General features: G+C 36.2%; 1 protein-coding gene across 2 annotated transcripts in view; it reads right to left on the reverse strand.

Annotated features, from left to right (window-relative positions):
- Nucleotides 1-26577, reverse strand: part of SLC41A2 (solute carrier family 41 member 2) — a 46447-nt gene that overhangs the window by 13565 nt on the left and 6305 nt on the right. The window contains exons 2-7 of one of the 2 annotated variants that reach the window (XM_086468353.1): nt 23464-23535; nt 22533-22677; nt 20521-20643; nt 18219-18239; nt 11056-11203; nt 10420-10499 (exon numbers count right to left, since the gene is read on the reverse strand). In XM_086468353.1, the coding sequence (XP_086324479.1) occupies nt 10420-10499; nt 11056-11203; nt 18219-18239; nt 20521-20643; nt 22533-22677; nt 23464-23535 (589 nt within the window). Of the gene's footprint in view, nt 1-10419; nt 10500-11055; nt 11204-18218; nt 18240-20496; nt 20644-22532; nt 22678-23463; nt 23536-26577 lie in introns of both variants that reach the window. The other variant, XM_009947897.2, reaches the window with a different exon arrangement.

Here is a 26577-nt window from a genome sequence, read left to right on the forward strand (position 1 = left end):
GTGCATGTCAATAACAAGAAAAATGACTGAAAAGTATTAAAAGTAATTCCAAAGCAAACTGTCCAGCCATGGGACACTGGTAAACGGAGGTGATATCTCCTCTGCAAAGGAAGCTGACATGCTGAGTGAAACAGCCAGTGTGGAGTGTGATTTCAAGAAGGTGTAACATTCTCTTTTCTATTTTAATTGCAGCCAAGTTGAATATATACAACCTACTTTAGCTAACTGGAAATGCAATATTCTTATGTTAAGCAAAATTTCATTTGCTCTGAGTCTCAATAATCTAGTGTCGGTGGGATATTTTTAACTTATAGAAGATTGGCAGGTGTACTGATGTGTAAAAAGTTTCCAGAACCCATACATCCTGCTCAGTCTCAACCAGCTGACAATGATGGTGATGGACAGCAGCAATCACACTTTTAGCTCTGTCCATTCATCTATCAATTCTTACTTCTAATTATTTTTAAACTTTTGGACCAATTTCAATCATGTCTGACCCAAGGACAGAGATACTAACTACCTCCAAGTATGGTTAAATAAGCCAAGAAAAAAGAAACAGTGGCTAGGTAAACAAGAGAAAGGTTCAAACCTGTGCCCTCAGTGAGACAAAGGCCATAATATGATCTGTACGGTTAACAGCAAAAACATGCCAGTTGGCCAGTCAGCACCAAGCTTGGAGCTAAGCATGATGCCTCTTGCTCAGCCTGTAGTTCAGTGACACAGAAGAGGAACGGTGATGTTGTGGAAAGCAGCGGGAGAATGGATAGAATGTTGTGAGCAGTGGGTGCTGCAGGGACATGAGGCCATAGGGAACACTGTGGGTTGAAAGGGCTACCTGGTGCTCTAAAAACTCAGGACAAAAATCAGCATGGAATCAGGTTCATTATTCTGTGGTCACAGAATGATTTGTGTAAAGCTGTGCTTGCATTGCATGAATCACTTCACTATGTACAGAGATACTCAGTTTGTTTTGTAACAGCAGTTACTGTGTATGTGAAGTTATCTCGGCAGTATCAGATTAATCAGATCCCAGCAAGAAACAAAAAACAGGTAGAACTGCATAGGTTGACAAGATGTCAAGACACAAAATTGATAGCTTCTCAGCATCTTCTGAATGCATAAGGTGGTCATGTGCTCAGTAGCTGCTCATATTATGAAAATCTCTGTAGGTATATACAAGGACTGTTCCTATAAACATTTAAGTCAGAAATTTTCTTCCTCGGAAACAGTATTGTAGTCATCACAGGGAATACTTTATTATAAAGACTAACTTTGTTAGCTTCTTTTCATTCTCATGAGAACTACAACACAGAGGAAAATAATTTCTTTCAAAAGCAATATCCTGCAACTGTTACTGCGTTCCCCTCAGAACAGCAGATGTGTTAAAGTTTGAGAGTGCTACTTTGTCAATAAGCAGAAAAGACGCTGTCTGCTGAAGTATGAGGGGTGTCATGCTGACTTACAATATTAAATGAAAGTTGAAAATCTCATCATTTCATTGAGCCAGTTAAGGGCTAAGCAAGAATACGTCTGAAAATTGTTATCACAGTTCTTTTTTGTCTAACAAGCACAGAAGACTGCATGCAAATTAGAGCCAAAATCATGTCATGTATTTGTGAACAGGCCTATGGGCGTGATTCTACTAATCATTATCTGGAAAAAGGACTTTTTTCTAATAATAGAAGTAACCACGCTATTCAGAAAACCACATTAAAAGTACTTTACATCAATGCATCTTAAAGAATATTTCAAAGCAAATCTGTGTCTCATAACCCTCATTACAGATAAAAAACCACAAGTTAAGGGAAGCTGGGGAGTGTTGCTGACGCAGACTAGTCTGAGACCATTCAACGCTCTGGGTAACTCACCAGGCTGTTTTTTCCTTGTTATACTGCATGTTTTGATAAACAGGATAACATTTTCCAGGGAAAACTGGGAGGAGTGGCTGATAAACCAGAGGGTTGTACTGTCATTCAGAGGGTACTGGACAGGCTGGAGAATTGGGTCAAGAGGAATTTAATGAAGTTCAACAAAAGCAAAGGCAAAGTTCTGCATCTGAGTAGGAATAACCCCATGCACCAGTACAGGCTGGCAGATGACCATCTGGAAAGCAGATCTGCAGAGACGGACATGGGAGTCCTAGAGGACAAGAAGCTGACAAAGCAATCCACCTTCACAGCAAAGGTCAACAGCACCCTGGGCTGCATTAAGAAAAGCATCACCAGCAGGCCAAGAGAGGTGATGCTTCCTCTGTACTCTGCACTGGTGAGGCCGCTGGAGTACCACATCCATTTCTGAGCTCCCCAGTACAAGAAATGGACTTACTGGAGTGAGTTCAACACAGGGACTGCAGCATCTTTTATATGAGAAGAGGATGAGAGCTGTGACTGTCCAGCCTGGAGAAGAGAAGGCTCAGGAGGATCTTATCAATGTGTATAAATACCTGAGGTGAGGGATGATGACATGGGAGCCAGACTTTTCTCAGTAGTACCCACTGACAGGATAAGAGGCAATGAGAAAAAATTGAAATGCAAGATACTCCATCTGAACACAAAAACCCCCACTTTTTTTTATGATGAGGGTGGTCAAACACTGGAACAGGTTGCCCGGAGAGATTATGGAGACTCCATCTGTGGAGATATTCAAAACCCTACTGGACACAGTAGTGGACGATCTGCTCTAGCAGACTCTGCTCAAGCAGGGCGCTGGACTAGATCTCAAAAGGTCACTTCTAACCTTAATGCTTTTGTGATTTTATAAAAAATTAAATAAAGCCACATCTTCCTCCCAACTCTAATTCAGCTGTCTTTCAAACGAACAGGGCAAGCGCTACTTGCTTATTGCTTTTGGAGAACAGATGTATCCATCTAATCTTAGTTAAGGACTCTAGATTTTGAATCTTGAGCAGACAAGGTACTTGGTCTTCCTGTGATTTTCCAAGGTAGCTCGCCGTCTTTCAGACACTGTTGAGAACCCCTGGCTCAGGGTTTTAGTTTATCTGCAGAAGGCCAGGCACACAGAATCAAGGTGTTAGAAAGCCAAAGTTCATAGTAAATGCAGCCCTCTAGGTTGTTTAGTAACCTATCTGTAAATGCTGCTTGGGTAGAATTGGTATAAATTATGATGCAGTCAAATAATATGACTACTATTCTTCCTCTAAGACCTCTAATTCAATGCCATAAAATATTGCCTAAATAAACATCACTGATATTTTGCTTTATCCTTAGCATATAATGAATGCCTGATAGTCTTATTTAGTATTCACTATTCAAAGCTTGAACTGAATAGAGCCTTACTAGTTTCCTTTTCTGCTTTCAGTGGTGCTTGTCGCTATAAAACTGAATGCTTTACAAACATTAATGTATTTATTTTTAAAACATACCTGTGAAGTGATATTTTTGTACTATCTGCAAAGAGCATTTTTCAGTTTTGGATACCCAATGTAAAATATTTAAGTGGGTTTTTTTCCAAAATTTAAAGCAGATTTCTCAATGATTTCATTTGTACCAATGATTGTTTAATATTTCTGCAGCTCAGATACAGCATCTCTAATCAGCGAATCCAGAAAAAGAGAAGAATTAAGTTATTACTAATCAGTAAAAAGATCTGGTATAAGGTACTTGCTTAGCACCAGGGGAGAACTGTACAATAGGCAAGAGCAATTTTCCAAAGCAGTACTCAACTACCTCACTTGTACAGTCACCTCCTCTCCTGTACATCCCCATCTCATTCTTCCTTTTTTTTTCCTTTTTCTTAAATATGTAAAAATGAAGAAGGGTTCCTGCAGAAAACTGCCTCCTATGAAGCACAAGAGCTCAAGATAAAGCCTACATGCTCAGCTTTAATGACCAGTGCCATAACTGTTCACGAGACTATAAAGATGGGGCACAAAAATAATAGTGTAAGAATGGGCAAACCATATACATACCAATTCATTGAGATCAAAGATTTTTAGAAATCCAGTTCTATGGGGAGAGGTTAATCAGACACAGAACACGATATCATTCCCAAGCACCTACAGTACAGCTTGTGCAATGGGACCAAAATCAATTAATATCCAGGTAAGGGGAGAATTAGGCCAACACAATTCCCAAACTTTTGCTTGTAAATCTGTCAAAAGAGGGAAGGCAAGAAGATTCTCACTTTTGTGCACTCCTGAGCACAATCCATAGTTCAAACTAGTCAGTTTTGCTAATCATTCTTTTTAGACTTCAACAACTTGCTTTTGGCTGTCATTCGTATTATAAAAATTAAACGAAAAGGAAGGAAAAGAACCTCAGCTACAATAGTGACCAAAATCTCTAAATTTTTTAATAACTGTATTATCTTTCAGAAAATTCAAGATCAATTTTTGCTCCGACGGCTCTACCACTAACTTCAAAGATCACGTTTTATGCAAGTGAAACACTTAGATTAGAAGCCTAGGTTAACTAGCTACCTTTTTATGTTGTTTTTTTAATCCATATTTCTTCTATCTTCCCTTTTACTTTGTAGCATTTCTTTTAATGCTTAAAAATGTTTGGGGGAAAACAGTTGGGAATTATTAGCTTTTCCTTTACAGATGTTTTTAAGAGAAGTCTTTGAGACAACATTATACATGCAAATTATTATATTTTATGTTTGATTTGACTCATAAATAATTTCTTTCCTATGCCTAATAAAAAATAATTCCTTGACTGTCAAAACCCAAAAATATTCTGGATATAATTGTGTTGTGAAAACTAATGATTACTGAGATCTTCTAAAATATTTACAAGTAGGACTTAAAAGAAAGAACACACATTTATAATGGCATAGAATATGCACATTTACATGTACACGTTAGCAACTAAAAAGTAATAAAACTATCACCCAACAACACATCAGAAGTAGATATCCAAAATCAAAACCCTCCTCCTTTTCATGCCAAAATAAAGACCGAATTATAAAGTTCTCATACAGTACAGGTGCCTTCTGAGACTGTCACATTCTTTCCAATTCAGGATGCAGAAAAATTAATTTCCTACCCAGCCAAATTGTTCTACTACCATAGAGATACACTAATGTTTTCCCTTGTAATTTACAGAGGCAAATTTCATACACTCAGCTGTCTGAGACAATGGTTATCTTCTAACCAAAGCACTACTCTGTTGTGTGAAAGCTGATAGTATAACTATGCTATAAGAGATTAAAATACGTAGTTATTAAAAATGCCTTTTTTTTTTTTTTTTTTTGAGGAGGAATGGTTTCTGGTATTTTCTTTCCATATTCTCCAAAACAATTTACAGCAAAAGCTCTCTGAAAAACCCGAAAGTATGTCATTCAATTTGTCCTACTAATAGATAAAAAAGGTATGGTTTGGGAAATATATTACATAAGCTTAACTTTCATCTCTGACAACAGACATTCAGTAAGTTTTGTGTTAAATTTTCTCATATGGGTTTCTCATATTCCTTAATCTACATTTATTCCCTCCAGATATGAAATACTCTTACAATATGTACAGCCAAAGAGTAAGAATCTTACAACAGGTTTGTGTTACCCTTAAAAGAGTATTGCTTCCAACCATCTGCAAAGGCAAGTTTTTCTACACAAAGCCTGCAAAACATTATTGTTTTTCAGGTGTTTTGCAGAACTAATTTGCAGAACTTCCTATTCTACAAGATGCATAAAAATGGGGTAAAGTGTACCAACATGTTGGTTATTACACAGTAACTCCTGAAATGCAAATACTTAGAAGATACCTCACAATGTTTTGTCTAAGCATACAATGAAAATGGAGAGGAAAGTGGCTCTATCTGGTAACTGCACCTTAGTTCATTTCTGCTGCATATTCAGAAGCATATAATTGTTTAAGGCATTATCTTTTTTTCTTCACAAAAGGAACTCGGTTACTTGCAAATTGCAATTCCCGAGCCAAATTCAACACGCTGTGATGCTATAAGAGGATTTGCAAGTTTTAACCATCTCATCCATTAGAAAACATAAAGATCAACTTGAGTATCTAGGCTGAAGCACTGACACACTTGGGCTTAGTTATTTTATTCAGAACTTCAGAACATCAAACACAGACATCTAAAGCTCAAGTAGTTTGTAAGTACCACAATGGCTGAATCCACAACACAATTTATTTATTTTTAAAAAGCAGAGTTACAATTTAACCCAACCAACCATAGAATTCTAAATAATTATTCATCTCAAGAAATGTGTTTAACGGGAAAAATGGAAAAGCAGTTGTGAAATGCTTCTGGCCACTAGCAGTAAAGCTGACTACAAATGTCTGTCTGCTTAAGAACTATTTTAATATTCTTCGCAAATATTTGCACTTATTGTTAATAGAGGTAGGAACCTTTGAGGCTGCTCAAATCCCAGACCAATATTTCTTAAACCAAAAGATTTATGACTCCACACCTTAACATATGTGATGAAAGTAACTTGTCTCACATCTAAGAATATGCAAACCATCTAGACAGGACCAGGTTAAAAGCTACTTAATGGCACACACAGGAAGCCTAACACCTGGCAACTTTGCAGTGCATACTGTTGAGGATTTCAAGGTATGGCAACTGGCCCTGAAAAAACACTGATAGCGTGAAATCCTGGACAAATTTACACTGTACTCAAATTTTGGCTGGACACAATCCTAATAGGTTACAATATCTCTTCCAGGTTTCCCTGGTTTCTTTCAGGTTTTCTCTGTCATAGGAGCAACAAACTTTGAGGTAAGAGAAAGGAAAAGGCATCTGAAAAGCATTTTGAGGGGAAAACCCTCAGCTCCTTTCGCTACTTAGGCTTACAATAAGAATTCCAAAGCCAGGAAAGCACTGGTAGAAAAAGCTTTTTGCAACAGTAATATTTAAAAAAGCCATCTGTTAAGTGGTCTAGCACACCTTTTATGTCAGTAAATGAGTGACAACAGATGTGCTTTTTTAACTGAAAGATTTCCTAAACCCCCATTTACTACACTATATGACCAGCAATATCAAAAGGTGCCAGTAGAATTATGAAACCCAGGAGAGGCTAATCTAACAGCAATCAAAAAAAACACCTACCTACAATTTCCTTTTCGAGGAGGTGTACCATAAAACAGGCCCACTCTGCATCCCCTACACAGAACATTTTATCTATATTTTTCCAACAGAAATGCTTAGAATTCTGAAAGTTGAGGGGGTTAGCACATGCACATACAACGCTTGCACATTACTCCCCTCTGCTCTTTCGTGGATGAAGGAAAACTAGAATTCCTTAGTCCTTCTGTTGTCCAGTGGTGCTGCAAAAGCATTATCACTACTGGTAGTAACAGCCATGGGCCTTAGGCTAACTTTACCTCATGCTACCATAGCAAGACTCTAGTCTTGGCCTATCAGGCTTTTTGTGAGCTTGTTATGAGCCCCAAAATGGAGCTTGCTATGAGGTTTCTCTTCTTACAATGTAGAGTTTAAGTCTGGGATAATAGCAAAGGTCCTGAAAACACGGACACAGGACTATAAACAACTTGCTGATGGTCCATTGCTAGTCACTGAAGAAGTTTAAACTTTGAGAGCTGGGAAAAGACTGCGTTAAGCATAACAAGAAAAGAGGGAGCTAAGCATGAAAAATCCAGATGAACAACGGAGTAAGGCACCTAGTGTGGCTCAGAAAATAACATTCTCAGGCACTGCATAGTAGTCCAGGGGGCAGACGACAAAGGCTAAGAACAGTATAGAACACAAAACTTCTTACGAAAAAGCAACTTCTTGAATGCAGGTTGCACAGTCATCACAGGAATCATCACCACAGGACCACTGTGGGACTGCCACAGCTACGAGCATGCCTCTTGCTGTCCCTGCCTTCTTGAAGGACTCTCTCCCCCTGCCTGCTCCAATAACCCCAGTTTTCCCTCTCTTCCATCTGCCTAATTCTTCAGGGATCTTTTGGCCTGTCAGCTAATCATCCAGGGCTATACACAGCTTTTGGCTATTTCTTTTTCTCTAAAGATAGTTCAAAAGAATGTATGCACATTGCCGTAATTCTGTTGATAAACTTAGAAAGTAAGAAACAAAGTGGAACATTCACCCTTTTCTCTAGAGGCAAAGTAAGCTGTCATTCTTAGCAATTAAAATTATTTACTTAAGTCCAATCATTAGCTAAAAATGTTAAAAAGGTAAAAGTAAACACACAGGCAATCCAGGTTTCACAGGCAATTTCTGTGAAAGAAAATTACCTTGAATAGGAAGCATAGTTCCACTTACAAAAGCAGTCCATAACTGCTACAGGGTAAAAGACCATCATCATTGCAACACCTGGTAGGAGCATGAGGCCTTGAGAAAGGCATGTATCCATAAGACCTGTACCCATTGTAGGTAGCAAGTCCAGAATAACTGAGTCTATAGAGTATACTTGAGTCTATAGAGAAAATCCAGAAGTATTCTGGTACTGTACTGGAGCAGAAACAGAAGCCTATGGGGAAACAGTAAGAAGCAACCACAGACAGTTGTTGGCTTGTTGTCATCTTGGAAAGCAGGACCACTGGTAAGAGTAGTGGTTTGGGTACACCTGCCCCAAAAGAAAAAACAATCCTCTTCTCTTAGGAAGCAAATCCAGGGGGTTACCAAAAAGGAGTATCATAAGTTACACATGCAAAGCAGAAAAAAAGTTTGAGATCAACATGTCTGCCTTGCTCTTTATCTACCTGGAAATCAAAATCAAAACATACAAAAGGTAGTTGCAAGTACCTGTGATTTCAAATTAATATAAAGGCAAGGCACAGGCATGGAAGCATAAAGGCTGAAGTGTAAAAAATAATTTATGGTTAGCAAGGAAGACAAGTGGCAACACCAAAATGCTTCATAATAAAAGAAGAAAGGAAATATAGGACCTTAATGAAAGAAGAAAGGAAATATAGGACCTTAATGGAAGAGAAGAACAAGCAATATACTCTACGGAAGATTGAAACACTCAGTTCCTTTTGTCTACTGCCTTCATAAAAATGGTGATATCTCATCACAAACGGATATGTATAAGGGCCTGAGGGCAAGTTAAATTTAGTACATCCTTAGAGAGCTAAATGAACAATCCATGAATTATCAGTGATCATTCTGGCAAACTGATTATCTTGGAGGTTAGAGAATACCAGAGGGCTGTAATGGGGAAAACAGGGCCAAAAAGGATGATCTGGGGAATCTGTATATCAGCGAAATTTATATTCCTATGTAAGTATTAGAACAAACTATTAAAAAGAAAATTTATAAGCATCTAGAAGACCTGAAAGTGGTAAAACAAGACTTAACATGAATTTGCCAAGAACACGCTTCTGTCAAAACAAAACAATTTCCTCTTCTAACTGGACAGCTTGCCTAATGGTCGCAGCGATAGCTATACTAACTCTCAAATGTAGTAAAGCTTATCAAAATGTTTTAGTGCTATCCCATGTTACATTTCCATTACCAACTTCTGGAAAATTAATTGTATCAGGGCAATGTAGTTCAAATCTAAAACTCAGTATCCATATTACCATTTTATTATCAAGGTGCAAAACAAGAGATCATAAATAATTTAATTGATAGCTTAGAAAACAGAATTGAATATACCCATATGGAACTTACAAAGGCCAAGTTAAGTGAAGAGCACTTTGTAAGCCAAAAATTAGAAGTCAGAATCATCTTGGTAACTGGAGAAATGGCTTAAAAATCAACGATACATAAAAGTGCAAAATAATGTAAGAAATCAAATTGAGAAATACAAAAGGGGAAAAGAACAGCTAGGCAGCAATACAGTGGGAACAGATCTGGTGATTATAATTATTGCAAACTAAATATGCATCAACCCTGTGATGCTGCAGGGAAAAAAAAGCATTTTCAAACTGCATCAGTCTAATAAGATATTAAATGTTCTTATAAAATTTTCCTTTATCATTAGAAGATAGGACCAAATTTTCACAATTACAGTCTTACACACCTGGAAAGTGCATACCAAGCATGTAAAACAACACATTTTTTCTTCAGAAATCTATTTACTTGACTGTAGCATCCCTGTTACTTCTTGTATCTATGTACATTAGACGTAAACAGTAAATTACTGTTTTGAAAATTTGTCCTTGGATGTTCATAAGAAAATCCTTTGAAATAAAATTTTACCTAAATTTTCCTCAGTCATAGCTGTTTCAACATAATATTTGATCATTTAATATTTGAATATACTACCTCAATATTTACAGTTTTAATGTCTTAGTGCATACTTTACGTTCCTATTTCTCACATTCCCTATCATGTTTTAATGGTTGTAGTAAGACCAGGAAGCACTCCTTAGGTGTTCAAATAAACAACTGTTGACATCAAAATCAAAACTTGAAATTAAAATACCAGATACTAATTAGCATAACAAATTTAGGGTAATAGACTTTTCTCAAACCAAGGTATATCAATTGATATAGAGTAGCACACAATCCTGTCAGAGTCTTACCATTAATTACTGGGGTATAAACAACAATTCCAACTAAGTTAGGATCAGATACAGTTGTGTCCAGAATAAGGCCACCAATACTGAAAAACAAAGGACGGGATTTAGAATAAGGCAAACATGTACATTAATTAGTATTTAAAAAATTTTTTAGCAATCTGTCTTAGAACATCCTCAAGCCACAACTTTTTTTGCCCCTACCCCATTACATCATTCTGAGCTACAGACTAACATTGCTACAGTTATTTATATATTAACATTGAATTCTTGTATAACAAAGACCACAGCATTTCAGCCAATCACCCTGATTTTAAGATTCGTAACTTTCATTGGATTAAATTATCTCTTAGATCAGTGTTTGATCTTCATTGGAAACTGCAGGAGACGAATCGCTCACCATTTCCTTCATCTGATATGGCACACTTTGCTCAGTCGTTGCCACAGGCTACTGCTGGCTCCCCCACTCATTCCCACCTGCGACTTGACTTTGTAACTTCCTCGTTTTGGGAAGATTAAAGTTTATTCACATTCTACTTTCTAGAGGCTCCTTAAATGTTTCTTTAAGGACAATCATATGTTAAATAAGATACACAGAGCCACAGGATGACTATCAAGACGAAGCAAGACAAACAGACTTACCTGCTTATAATCATGGCAGTTATAACAGGCTCCCACCCTGAATGGAGAACCGTTCTGGTAGCTGGGTGTTTGGCAGCTATGACAATCCCCATTGGAGTCAGAGCCAAAAAAAAGGCACCAACCAAAGGAGATACATAGTAATATGTCTCTAAAATAATAATAAAGAAAAAAACAAACAAAAAAACTGGTTTACTTTCAAGACATTCCTATGTTTTTCCAAATTTAGAACTCTAAAATAAATTATAATCTACATCATGCAATTGAGGAATTTTAATGGTCTTTATCACTACCGTACCTAAAGTTTCAACTACTGCACTAAAGAATATGGTTAACATCTGCTATCTGCGATCACTGTCTCCCATCTTCTCAAGGACAGAACTATCTGTACAAAGAAGGAAATCTGAATAGGATCTTTGTATGATGCTTTATTATAAAAATGCTATAAGGATGTGGAATATAAAACATTATTTTGTAACATATCTACAAAAAAACCCTAACAATATATTGAAAATGCATTTTGTTTATACACAAATTCATAGCATATGTACACCTTCTTCTTTCCAAAGCACAAATAATATGGTAATCTTCCCAGAAACAGCCCATCTAAAATGATGCAAGCACAATGTGTAATATTGAGACATTTATATCAGTAGCTCAGTTGTTTTATAACCAGATTGAGTTTGAAAATTCACGGCCACAATTCTGCTGCTTGCACCTATCCATTAGAACTGCAGCATATTTCACAGGAACACAACTGCAAACACCAGTGAGTACCACCATAAAGCTGCGCTTATAAGGCAAACAGCTGCCTCTGAAAGAACACTATTTTTTCAGATTACTTGGTTTTACAACCCCATCCACACAGAAGCTATTACAGTGACCCAAGACTTCCTAATTCAACAGTGAGGTAAATAATGGAAAATTTATCCTAATTGTAAATACATATATAAACACTATGCAAACATTCCACTTTTACATGTATTTAGTTTTATGAGAAATGTGGTCATGTTTACAATGTTAAATACATTTTGTCTAAACTGCTGGAATTTGGACAAGCCTTAATGCAAAATATATTTTAAATTAACAGGTTGAAATAGTTAATGTAGAACACAAACACTTTACCAAAGAAGAATATTTAGTATATAAAAAAGTATTCTCACCCATTTACTATGGCTATTACAAAGGCTGCAAATTCAAGCAATTACTGTGATGTTATCTTGGTATGGCTAAATTACTCCTGGAAGAATTGCTGTAGAGTTTTTAGAAGTTAGTATCTTTCTGCATTGACTGGTAACAACCTCTGCAGCAGAGCCAGCAGAAAAGATAGTAAGATACCTTTCACTGGGTAAGCTAAAAGTAGAAAGCTAATAGAATGAGCATGAGACAAAGCCCAAAAGAGAAGTAATTTTTTCCTTTCCTTATCTAACTATTCTACAGTATATTATCTCCTTCTTCCTTTGTGGTGCCTTCTTTTCCTCCTTTCTCCTCCTTCTGTGAATTAATGGGTAAGCCTAATGGAAAAAGTTCTTACTCAAGAGAGTACATACAATACGATTCCTTTATTTGATAATTATAATTTTGTTTTATCAAACTTAATAAAAAAGACAAAAATATACTGATGTAAAGTTCTTGAATTACTTACTGCCCATCATTCCCCACACTTGCAAAGAAGAAAGATCCCTGTGTGCACTAAAATCGGTCACATGGAAAGGTATCATTCATCTATTTATTTAAAATTTTGGAACTTCTCTCCTTTTCCTCTCTTTTTTTTCCCTCCAAGACATAAATCATACTGTATCCTTGCTACCTTTTCTTTCTCCCTCTCTCTCTGTTCTGATCATATGGAAGCAAGGTGAGGCATTAGCATGCACAATAACTGATTCAAAGGTCTGAATGAAAGAATAGCTCTAATGTAGTGTATTTAGTAAAATATAAAGGGGCACAAAGTAAGTTCCAAGTCTTTGCAACATTTTTTGAGGTTGCAAATTTTATTAAAAGGTCAGCAAATATCCTCTGTTGCAAACAAACACTGAACAGCAAAACACAGATTCAATGGTAAGCATTACCCTAATTAATCACTGATTTTTTAAATTCTTTCACTTGTACATCAACAATGAGCCCACTGTACTCTTTATTACAGGACACAGGAACTAGAAAAGGTTCTACCAACACAGGAAAGGAAATTAAAGTTCAAAAAAGTACGCCTTTATGTAACTTATTTTCAAATTGCTCTAACAACTAAAGAACTTGTTAGAATGTGTTAATGAAAAAAAGGGAGAGTATTTAAGTATCTGCACCAGTCTCCAATTTTGGAAAGCTAGTCCACGAATGTAGTCCAAGAATTTCAAAGAACACTAAAAATAAGTAAAGTATATTATATAATTCTCTTCTTCTGAGGAACAAAAAAAACCCACACATAGATAAAACTGAAATGAGACCAGCAAATGAACAATGAATACTAACCAAGAATTATTTAATAGGTAACTTCTAAATAAATAATAACTATGTAAAATCTAAAATACACATACACATATGTCATCCCGCCACAGAAAGTTTTTGTAAGAAGTTTTAAAAAAAGGAAAAAAAAAAATGAGAAGACACTCTCACTAGTGTATAATGATTTATGAACTGTAACCAAAATAAATCTAATTTATATCTGCAGTGCAACAGCACCATTTCAATAGTCAGCAAGTAGCCAGAAGGAAGGGCAGCTTTACAAATCTTAGAAAACACTAACCCACAGCTGATTATCAAACATTTCACTAGTCAAATTTAGCGTACTTTAAGTTACTTAACAGCAGCTACAGGAGAGAAGGAAATACGTATCCATAAAATAACACAAGCTGTCATTTCTACAGCAAACAAAGCAAAAGTTAGATCAACTTTCGAGAGGGTGAATATGTGTTTTATAGCAATAAAACCAAAGCACATAGTGATATAAAAGACAATGACACGAAACAAAATGCAACCAATGTTGGATTTGTTGGTTGTTTTGTTGGTTTTTTTTTTTACACACTAAGATAGAACTTTCAAGACTACTCAGGAATATCTTAGTTTTGTTCCTCTGAGTCAACAGCAAGCGAGAAGAGTTAATTTTTTTGGCCTTATTGTTCAACATTTTAGTATGTATAAATGTCTTAATTTCACAACGGAGAAAGTACAGAGAAAACTTACAAAAACGGTTTTATGCCTGAGTCCTTTAAATGGAGTTGTACATAAAATGCATTATAAAAGCTACCCCATTGTTGCAATACTGTTATAAATTTCTTCTTGAAAAGAACAAAAGCCAGGAGTGGCTCTCAGGAGTGGGGGATCTCCAAGGACAAGACACAGACAGAGCTTAGAATATTTTTTTAAAAACCCTTCTGCTACGATAATATATTAGCACTTCATTGGGATTCTCTGTTTTAAAGTCCTAGAGGGAATGATAAACAAATATATAGGCCACCATCCATCCCCATGCTCCTAAACAAGGAGGAAATCAAGTATATTAAACTGTTTACAAGTTAGACCAGACAACTGAAATTCACCATGCCCAGGATTTTTAAGGCAAAGATGATGTAAAAAACAAGGTAAGGCAGCAGTTGCTCCCTACCAGAACTTCAAATTCTACTACCTGTCTATTAAGCTGAACTAAAAACAGAACTATAGAAGCAATTAATAGTTTAGAATTATATCACAGAATCTGTTACAAGCAAGCAATGATAAGACTCCAATTACCTACAACACCAGTGAAACTACTCAGCTCCAGTCTTACTCTTGGCAACAGAATGCAGGACTTTTTTTTTTTTTTTTAGCAATGGGAGACTCTACTTGTAGAACACCTTACCAGAAGATCTAAAAAGATCTTAACCTTGAGATGCATCTTTTAAGGAAGGGTGGGGCATCTTCCTCTTCATATTTAATTCACAGAAGAAGAAAATGTACTCTAGAATAGCTGGAGAAGGGGAAGAGGGAATAAATGACTCCTCTTTTAGGGCTCACTTCACTCTCTTTTTGATAGATTTATAGCAGATAGCTTACACGGTAAAAGGAATCTCATCTAGGATCTGCTATAGAATTTGTATCATCCCACAGTGGAAGATCAACTCCTAAAAACACTCAATTCTTAAACCAACTTCTGACTGTGACCTTAAATTAGGAAAGGAGGAGGGAAGAGGAAAGAGACAAGGATGTCTACAGAGTCCTTACTGATTGTCATTTACTTTAAGCCCTCACCCTTTAGTAAACAGTGATATAAATTACTCTTCTAGTTCAGAGAACTCAGGTGCTTAATGGTTTACTCCTTGTGAAGGTACCTACTGTGACACAGTATTCAGTGCAGTGCCACTGAAAACAATGCAACCTCTAGTAGGAATTAGAGTTAAATAAAAAAAAAATAAATAGAGGAAATGCACTACTCCAAAGCAACAGGTAGGAACCTGAAAATAATAATGTGAATCACACAATTTGTCTTCTCAACCAGGATCCAACATGCACGAGAGACAAATGTATATATTTAAGCCACGTTCTGTGTCAAAAAATGAAAGCTTTAAACGAATTCTTCACATCATTACTGACAAAAGACAGGCAACACGGACCTCCACATTTAATATACTGGGTCTTCCTATTCCAAATCATTCCCCGTGTTCTGTTGGAGGAACAGGAGCCTGGTGCCAGCGATGGTCCTGGGGAGCCCTCTAGTGCTTTCCCCCAGCTGTTGAACAACGAGTCACAGATACAGTTCATTTTAGGGAGTTGTTAAGACAGAAAGAACTGTTAACTTTTTACTATTTAAATCTCCATGTTTGAGAGCTTTGCCATTATTTTTAAAGCACTCAGATGAACTTTTAAGAAATTATATACATGATGGTGGCCAAACGAGATGTTTGATTTGGCTCTAGCCTAGGTAAGAATGCTGCAGTCCTTTCCCCTGCCTCTTCTGGGTATGTCATGAAGCATCCTCTCAAACCAAAGGCTGAGCACAGGTGTACAGCTCTGTTACAGACCAGAAAGCTTGTAAATAATTTCCACCTTCCAGCCTTGTCATCTGAAAGCAACCCTTCCCCTGCAGAAAGGAGCCAGAAACTTACACTTTGTTTCAGTACATTTGAGTAGTTAGGCTAATAAATGATAGGGGAAACCAGTTAATTCAGAATACAGTTCAGAGGTTAATCCCACCTGCTTCATCATTAGCCCATAAACTGTGGGTTTCTTTGTGACATTCCCATTGGGCTTGATATACCAGCATTAAGAAAGCAGGGAAATAACAGAAAGAACAAAAACATCTGTGCTGGGTGAGATCAAAAGTCTCATCTAGTCCAGTATCTTCTGTCTGACTATGGTCAACAGTTCAGGCTTGTGGAAAGAAGAAAACAAAACAACACATTTAGAGTTTACTATCAGTGTGCTCTGCCAGCTTCTGCTGCCGTTTGCCTCAGGGATTTCACCACTCAACTTTCTGTCTGCATCTATCTGTTCAATACTCCTCAACGGATCCTTCTCTGATTAATTTATCCAAACAGTTTTCTACAATCACTGTGGTCCTCTTAATACATCATGGCAGTAAGATCCACATCCCAATCACATACTGTATAAAATTTCTTTAATTTTTTTTTTTAACCTGTTGCCTAATCATTTTTTGAATGCCTCTTCCCTGTCATTCACAACTTTATATACCTGTCCTGAGCTGAAGCTACTCCATACTTCTATTTCTTCTTACTATTTCATAGTTGAAATACATGCATCTTGGAAACCACACATTTCCAAGGGCTTTGTGGTATGTTCTTACTTTAGAAAGACTCTCTGTTTCCTAAGAGAAAGAAATACAAAGACATTGAAAAAAAAATATAAAAAGCAGAAGCAGCCATTTTAGCAGTAACTAGATAATTAGATATGTATCACCAAAGAGAAGTATTTCCAGGGGATGTAGAAAGAAAATTGGGAGTAACTCGTAGAAGCATCCTTGAGTGCACTAATCCTTTCCCCTACACATGTGTGGGATCTGCTTTTCAACAGCAGTGGCTTACAAAAACGTGAGTGGCCATGACAGCTGTAAAAGTAGCAAAGGATCAGTTCAAACTGGCCCCACTTCTTTTTTTATTCCTCTGAGATAAATGAGGCCACTTGTAACTAGAGACGTAAATTTCCAGAAATGTGTGAAAGGAAGAAAGAAGTCCATCTTCTTTTGGGGGTTGAGTGTTTTTTGTTTGGGTTTTTTTTTAGATTAAAGAAAAAGAAAGGAAAAAAAAAAAGCATGTTTTAGGAGAAACTGAAATGTTTGTAGTAATTAGTTGCTCCTTTAAAAAAAAGAAATGTGTTATCTGTGATTTATATAAAGCATAGGAAGCAGCACTAGATATAGTCACAAAATAATACATGTTGTTTATTTACAAATGACAAATGTAGCTACTATTAAAATCCAGCTACTAATAAAACAGTAATACATGTACCTCAGTTTTGCCTGTGGCCACAATCAGAAAAAAATAGAAAGGAGTAGAGGAAGCTGTTTAAAACTAGTAAGACTCAGTATTAATGATTTACTGTTGTTGCGTCATATGGGTTCAACTTAGGCAATCATATAGAGAACATTACAATGCAAATACATAAGAAACTAAGACTTGTAGGGAAAAGATTTAGGAAACAAATGAGAAATCACTGGCATATTCATTACAACGTAGTTTAAAAAGCAAAATTTTAAAAACCAAAATGAAATTTGACCTATAGGGCGTAAGTTTCTAAGAAACTTCATTTGAAATACTAGTTAACCTTTAAAGCCTGAAGTTTAGCATTAATTATTTTAAATCAGACACAGTCCTGACTAGAATAAATTTTAATCATAACCCTAGGCCCAAGTCTAATCTCAGTGTTAACCCAAATTTGGCAACCTCTTCCAACTCCACACCTACTCAGATAGCTAGTATATGCCAATAATCCTAGCTAACTCGTTTCCACCTAGCTGGTACACCAGCTTCCCTGGCATGTCACTGACCAGCATAAACCCTAATGTTGAACCGAATCCAAATCAAACACATAAATTGTTGGGACCTGAAATCTATTTTAAGCAGAACAACCCAATGTTCCAGTCTAGTAAGATTTTTGGGCATAGCAATAAATGTAGATAAACAGGCTCTAATGAGCTAAACTCCAATTACTACCCCACCCCTAGCATTAGCTAGAAACACCATATTTCATGAGAATAGAGGCTTCCTCTCTGTTTTTCTCATCAGGAGAAAAGAAGAAGAGAGATTAAAAAAAAACGTTACCAATTTTCCTTTCATTGTAAGTCTATAAACTTCCTTAAAAGAAGTATTTAAAGGAGGTATTTGAGAAATAAGTTATTTTATTAGAATACAATAAATTTAAATATAGTTTTGAAATGAACAATACAATTTCAGTTTTAACAAAAATACTAAAAATGTCTGTATTGCACACTGACACATTTAAGCTGACGATGTCAACACTTTCTAAATACGAAAAAATCAAATACTAAAAAATATAAAATCATCAGTTGGAAACTAAGAAACAAAATGGCAAGTCACACCAAGGTAGCTTGAGTCTTATATATCTTTTCTGACTGATGTTGTAAAACTTACACAGAACAGCTCAATTTTTTACGTAAAAAGGCTTGAACAATGAGCATAGGCGTAAAGTATGTGTGTGGTGATATCAACATGTCCGGTAAAACAATTCCAAACAACACAAAATTTGGCCCATGGTATACTATACTATAACTGTCTACAACTATGTCTTTTAAAACACAATATACTTTAAATAGTTTCCATGGAAAGAGTCAGTTGCAGCAATAATTTAATTTTAAATATTGTTCTGAACATTATTCTCCTTCTGTGGGAAAATGTTTTCACAGTTTTTGTATCTTTGGGGGGGAGATGAAGAAACGGGAAGAAAAAGACCGATTTGTTTGAGTTCCTCATTCTCATTTTCCAAGCTCACAACTCCTTTCTGACAACCAAGCATTTCATTACATCAGCTACTATCTGAGCATGATTCTAATAATAATAACTACAGGCATATTCATTTTTAGCAGACTGTCCTGGTTTGAGCTGTTTGAGAAACATCATCATTGTGATAATGAACCTTCTTCAGTGGTCTGCTCCTTTAAGAGAGTAGGATTTAGACAGCACAGGGCCTAGAAATCAGAAAAACAGTTTCAAAGCGACTATAGAAAAATGCAAATAACTAGTAGAAGAGAAGAATTGCAGACTGAAAAAAAAGTCATTCATAAGAAAATTAGTCTGGAGCTGTTTATGTGTAATTCACCTGTTCATAGCTATTACTGGGAAAGTAAGTGAACAGTAAAAATCTGTCATCAGGAAGCCAGACAGAACTCATGCATGAAGTAGGAGTAGATCATTGCCCGGTAATCAGCGAAGGCCTCTCCTTTGCTGCTTAGCTATTCAGAATGGTTATACATGTTTTCATCTTTCATGGCAGAACTGCCGTTCTGAAGAAGGCTATAGTTAAATTAGCAGATCTATGTTTGAAATATAGTCACCAAATTTATAAGACAAAACAAAGAAAACAGAAGAGAGTAGGGCCATTATTTGGAGAAGGTGGAAGTAGTTACTTCATGTACTGAAAAGCAGAAGGAAATGCTGGTAAAATCAAGCACAGGCGCACGGAACAGGAGGGAGACATGGAAGCGTCTCACTGTGAGGGAAACAAGAGGTAGGAAAGAGCTGAGGAAATCGATTCTGGAAACTGGAGTAAGGAAGATGAGGAAACAAGAAGTTATTGCAATGGGAGCTGGAAAGCACTTGGAAGGAATCAGAAGGAAACTCACAATATTCTTTGCGTAAATCATTTAAAAGGCATAGCAATCACAAAACACAAATCAATCTACAATGAGGCTTCACTTCTTTGAATACAGACTTGTTGTACACTTGGTATTGTTACTCAAAGTACTTAAATTATTGTTATTTCGATTTCTAGGCACAGCTGCAGCTCAAGATATATTTCAATGTTGTCTGAAACCACTCCCTAACAAAAAAAAATCTCAAAGCAGAGCTCTCCCAGCAGCTGATCAAGATAGCTAGTTCAACTCCTTCCCCTTAGTGCAAAGGAAGAATACTTCAAAAGGGCTCTGGGAAGCAAATATTTGATTTAGGGGTGGGGATGAAAACAGCTTCCCTCCACCCCAAGAAAGCAGAGTAAATTCAGCAACGACAGTTTCTAATTCACATGTAGATTGACTGTGATACTGTGAGAGTCTTTCAGATATTAGTAGATTGTGCCAAAATTGTGGTAAGTGATTTCTATCATCTTAAAAAAGATCATGGCATAATGCTGCAACCCAAGATTCATCATTCAACGGTATAAATGTTGACCAAAAAGTCAGTCAAACTAAAAGTGTTTCTAAACCTCTCCCTCCCTACCTTGTCCCCACCCTCCTAAACCAAAAGAGGTTCCTAGGGAGGCATATACACTCAGAAACCTACTTACCAAGGCAAGCATAAAGACCCTGACTTATCCACGCTAGTATGGCAAGAGTGATAAGATCTCCAAAACTTGCTGCTATAGGAGTGGCAACATTGTCAGGATTAATACCAGTCTTCTTTGATCCAACAATAACTCCAACCATTATTATACCTAGATTCAACAGAGACGACAGTACTGTAACCATTTCTACTGCTGTAACTTCACACAAAATTCCAAGATACCAGCAATTTCACACTTGATAAATAAGAAGTCAGTGCTTTTGTCCCAGGATGACTGTTCTTCCCACCTGACTGACAGCTGTATTTTTAAATTTTAGCCATCTTAAAAAATTGCTTTATATATTAAAAAAAATACAGTAAGCACACACAGAAAAAAGAACCATCTGTGCAATGAACTATTTTGCTGATGATTAGAATTATCACTATTAAAATTGTAAATCAGTCATTTTCTGAAGAAAAAAATGTGCAGTGTATTTTTTCTACACCCTATTAACTTTAGGTGACTGAAATTTAAACTATACTAGGCTGAAAACAACATAAAATTAAATACTTTGACATCTGATACTGTGCAAGATTCGCAGTCATGGACTTAGCACCAAAAGTCAAGAAGCTACATCATAAACTAAAAACTAGACAACATATAAAAGTGTTACTTGCTATACAGTTAAAGCATTTTAAATTGAGGATGTTGGTTCCTGTTTTTTTTCCTATAAACAGCAACACTAACTTTTAAAGAGGCATTTCCCTGAAGAATGCAAATAGCTACTAAAAATAAAATTCACATTGTTATTAACACATTACCTTCTTTAGCATAACTTGAGTATATTCCTTTTTGTCATATAATACACATAAAAGCTTCACCTGTGTATACCATCCTTCATGTTATTTTAAAGAATTTTGGAAAAATTTGTGTTATAATTTTCATGTAATTTAGCAATATTATGTATTGTAGGCTACATTAGGAGTTCACTTTCAGAGAAACTGCCTAAGGAGTTACACTCCGTTAAATTCTCAAAAGGAAGAACTGAAGTGATCCTGTAGGATCACAATATTTCAAAAGCACTTGTTTCACATGTAGGAGAATGAAGCTTAGAAGGTAATTTACTGTGCTGGCCCATCACCAGATAACAGCAAAAGTTTCTCTACGTGTCCGAATTATACATGAGAAGCAGAAAAAATGCTCTCATGGTCCCCAGTTCTCTGGCTGCTCTTAATTCTGCATGTGATCAAATTCAATGGCTTCATAGTCTCTAAAAAAAAGTGTGTGCTCTTAATTCCATGCAAAACTTTAACAATTTTGGAATTTTTACGTAAGTAAGCATATCAAATTAGTAAAAAAAGGAAGATAAACATTTTACTTGACTTACTATTATTAAGACTACTGACTATGTATTTTCATTAAGAATATGTCACAAGTAGAAGTACTTTTTTGCCTTCTCATGTCCATTAAGTACCATCTTTTATTGTTAAATGTTCCCTGACATTTCTCTTCCCTTTAACCGGGAAGAGAAAATTAAATTCATTCTGCTGTACAGCTCTAGACAGACATTGGCACTGTTTTTAGAGGAGGACTTGAACTTGGTCCAAACCTTCAAAGAACATGCCAGTTTGTTCACTTCAGATACAAAGCAAAGCACAAACTAACATATAAGCAGCAACCAGGAAGTTTGAATTCAGCTGAGCTTGACCTTAATTGAGTTCTATATGTTTAGTACTACGAATATATTTTGTACAGTAATGAATATAGAAAGCAGGGAGAAAAGTTCTCCATCATACTAGGTAAAATCTAAAAAACATTCTTTTTGTTTTAGATATGCTCAGGAGGTCACGCAAATCAAACCTGTTCAAAGAATATGACAGGAGAGGAATGCAATATGGAGGTCTACATGGAAATTGCAAAAGGGCATTGTATCCTCAGCTGTGTTTCAGATGTATTATACCCTATCGGATTTAAATTGTTAAGCAATAGCAACATAATGTATATTCAGCATCCACAGAAAACAGAGTAACTGTAAAAAGTAACATATGTACTGCTTTTACCTTGTAAAAGAGAAGCTATGAAGGCAGTTGCTACGCTGCTAGAACACAGAAGGACTGAATGATCAAAGCGGTATTTGCCCTCTGGAATCCAGCCCAATATAACTGCTGCCACTGCTGCCAGAAAACCAACTACTGTTGCCTGAACCTGGAAAAGAAAAAGAAGGTGAACAATTCTTAAAATAATTGATAGACTTAAGAGGACTACAGAATAATTTTCTGTTATTCTTTCCTCCTATCTCCATTTATTTGCAAGGTGTAAAGGGAGCATGCTTATCCATTTTGCAGAGATGATGATAACCTCTGATAATCAAGATGAAAAATCTTATGCCACCAGAAAAGGCTTTACCAGCATTTCAAGAGACTCAAGAACAACAAAAGTAAAATCAGTGAAAAGAGGATTTACCAGCAGCCAAAGCTGAAATGCCTACAGAGGCTCCTCAGCCACTTAATACAGTGAAGTCACAGCATAAACATTTCACCTATTTTTTAAGCATGTTATATTATAACATATGAACATGAAGCAGGTCTCAATCTTAAGAAATAGTTGCTTGGGAGAACAAACATTCCTTTCCTCAAATGACTCAGCTATTTAAAATATTGTTTATTATTCAAAAGCTCCATCACATACTTCCTTTAAATGTTGAATACAACGCAAACGCAAATTTAAAAGGTTTGGCCAAATTTGAAAATTTCCTCTAATCATCCTCAGATACTCTCTCAGAAAAATTAAAAAGGAAATACCCTTAGAAAAGAACTACACCATTCAAAAAAATTCAGTCATGCAAACATTGTATATTAAGTTTGAGCCAGTGTAGCAGAGCTAGCTTCCCATTAACACTGTCCATCTCCACACTTACCAATGTTTGTGATGGACTTTTCCAATAACTTTGCTCACTTACAAGAGTTAATCAAATAAGTTCATTATAATTACCTGTTTTAAGGCCAAATTGCCAATTATTAGGTTCCATTTCTCAATGGGAGAATCCATCTTTCCAATATTTACCTGTCAAAATTACAAAATAATTTCAGACCTTTGATTTAAAATTATATTACTCGAAAATGCACTAACAAGGCAGAAATACACAAATAATTCAACTCATACAAAAAAGGATATTTTGAAAGCACATTGAAACCAAGCTACACTTGATTTTCAAGTCAAGCATTGATGTTGATTTTAAATTGTACTAACAGTATCTATCCAAAAGTAGCCAAACTTGATGCAGTTTTACATAGCAACTTGTTCAACATAAGCTTACCGTGCAAGCTATACTAGCCACCTTACATTCCAGGAATGTCCAAGCACCATCAGTGATTAGATCAGTGCCTGGAAGGGAAACTTATCAGTGTTCAGTCAGTTTAGATTGAACTTATTTCTACAGTCTTTAAATTCTATGAGCCAATAGAAAAAATTGTAGATACATGTGTGTGTGAACAGAGACACTCTCATGCAAGTGTGTTAATTGATTGCAATGAAACTACACAGAGAAACTACAAGTGCTTATGGAAGATCAGAAACCACATTTAATATTGTTTAGTATTCTAACTTTTCATTTATACAAAACAGCTAAATACTTATGATGCTGTAAATGATATAAGTCCGATCCTAAGGCAGTAGTTGTAAAGACAGCAAATAAATTATTCTCAGAAGTGAAAAGGTACATACATACTCTTTTATAATGTATTTCCTGCTTTTACTTATTTTTTTGAGTTAGAGGACAAAATCTAAAGAACAGGACATAATACTGCAGTATGACTATGTTTAAAATAACTTCCTTTTTGAGACAACTGAACAATTTTTTATATGTTGAGCATAAACTTTAGGGTTTAGAACATGAATTTATAAGATAACTTGTTTCTCAAAACACAGAAAGTCTTAATGCATATATTTTTCATCTTTTGATAATTTCTTTCCAGTTTGTTTTACTTCCATTTCTTTTCCATTTTGTTCCATTCTGTGATAGTAGTGACTTGTGAGGAACAAAGTAGTAAAAGAAATGTTAACTTAAAAACTTAGAAATATAATAAGACACTTTATCTCAATCTATGCTATAAATATTTTACAGTGTTCGAAGTACAGCCAAAGCTCAGCAAATACACGCACTAAGTTTAAATATTACAGCAATATTTAAGGAAGTGCAGATAAGAATGTCCTTTACATCCTTCTTAAATATATGCGCTAAATGAATGAAATGGCAGGTTATGGAGACGTTCACTCTTTTTCTGCTTTGAAGAAGTTTTGGAAAAGTATATCAAAAATCCATGTTAAAACAGTAAACTTGCAAAATGCTTAATCCTGCCTAAAAGTGAGCTGCTGCCAAATGGCACAGCTCTTCTCTCCCCTACTATCAGCTACATGTTCACGTCTTCTTTCTTGAACCAGACATACCAAGTCCATGAGTGAGTTCACGGCAATATAAATTCACTTGCTGGTTTGATGGGAAATGCTTTTTTTCAGGGAGCAAAAAGGAGTTAACTTCTACAAAATTATCTGATCCATCACATGCAACCACATGTAACCAAGCACAAATGCTCTTAGGGCTTGGCAGGGAGAAAAAGTGCAGGACCACACCTTTCAGCTGAAGATTTCCATAAAGTAAGATCAGGCTTATTGTGACACTGTGGAGTAGATGGACCTAAACAAATGGTTTGTAAAGTCATATTGCTAATGCCTAACCCTGACAACACACAGTCAAAACAAGAGTCTGCCTAAGTTTACAGGGATGACTGGATGAGTGGTGTTTTGGTGGTTTGGTTTTTTTTTACTTCCTCTTAAAAAACGAAAAAGGAATAGGGAGAAAAGCAACGGTGTGAACCGAGACAATGCGAGTGATTGAAACTACAGAACAAAGCTGAAGAATACAAAACACACAATGTAAATATTCGGCTTGAATGGGCAGTTGACCTAAGTACACCTCACACAGCTGTGGCAGCGCAGCAGTGGGCAGAGGGAGTAGGGCTGACATTAACACTAACACCAAAGTACAAGCTATGCCCTGAGGTAGATTAAAAACACAGTCTTGAGACAGACTTAGTGAAATGACTGATTCGAAAGTGGATTGGAAATTGTGAGTGACCAGTAAGAAGGTGCTTAAGTAGGAGTTTGGGCAACAAGAAGAATGAAGGTGATCAGACACCACTTGAAACCAAATGTATTATGGATAACAGAAACTCGATAACAAGACATTACTTTTTGGCTGACTAAATAATTACAATGAAGTAAAGATAATTAGTTTACAGCCCCAAGAGCATAGGCATGTCTACAAATTCAGATGCAATTATAAGCTGAGTAAGAAGGGTATGAATTAGCTCCAGTGCTGAATGCATGTTAGAAAGTTCCTCCTCAAAAGGTAAAGCTATTCACAGGGGCACAGTCTTGCCTTTACTGTAAAGGCAGTATCTGGTGGGGAGCCAGCTAGTGCAAATTTAGGTCAGAGAAGGGAAAATTAATCATACAACTGCCTCCAAATAACTGTTTAGGTATGCCCTGAATTAATACATTCCTGTTTTCACCTAGGCTGAGGATGACAGGATCAAAGACTGGAGGGCTAAAGAGAGTAGGAGTCAACGAAATGTGAAGAATGCAAAGGTCAGAATAAGCTCTTTCATAGAGGTCTGAGAGAACTGGAACATAAATTGCAGGTCTAGTAGTAAGCTTTTTTATTAAACTCTGCAGTAAGCAATGATACAATATGACACAGCACCTGTTTTTAAAACCTGGGGGAAGCAAAGCAATCAAGGCAACTGTCCTGGAGTGCAAATTCAAATCTGGCGACTAAGCCCAAGCTGTCACCTGTAAGAAGTTACACATAACAGGTTTCCACAGGGGTTTTTTGTGTTGGTTTTTTTTTTTGGTTGTTGTTTTTTTTAACTAATGATTAGAAACATTCTTGTGCATTTGTTTGCTTTTGCACTAGATGGGATCTGTCCGCTTGCAGACTCATGCACATTGCAACTGGTGTCGAGTGTGAAAAAAGACATGTAAGAGAAAGTCAGAAGGTTCTTTGCAAGACAAAAGCCTTTTTTTTCCTGTTTTTTGACATACAAA

This window comes from Leptosomus discolor, chromosome 1, assembly GCF_034619465.1.
Source record: "Leptosomus discolor isolate bLepDis1 chromosome 1, bLepDis1.hap2, whole genome shotgun sequence".
In the NCBI taxonomy this organism is placed as follows: Eukaryota; Metazoa; Chordata; class Aves; order Leptosomiformes; family Leptosomidae; genus Leptosomus; species Leptosomus discolor.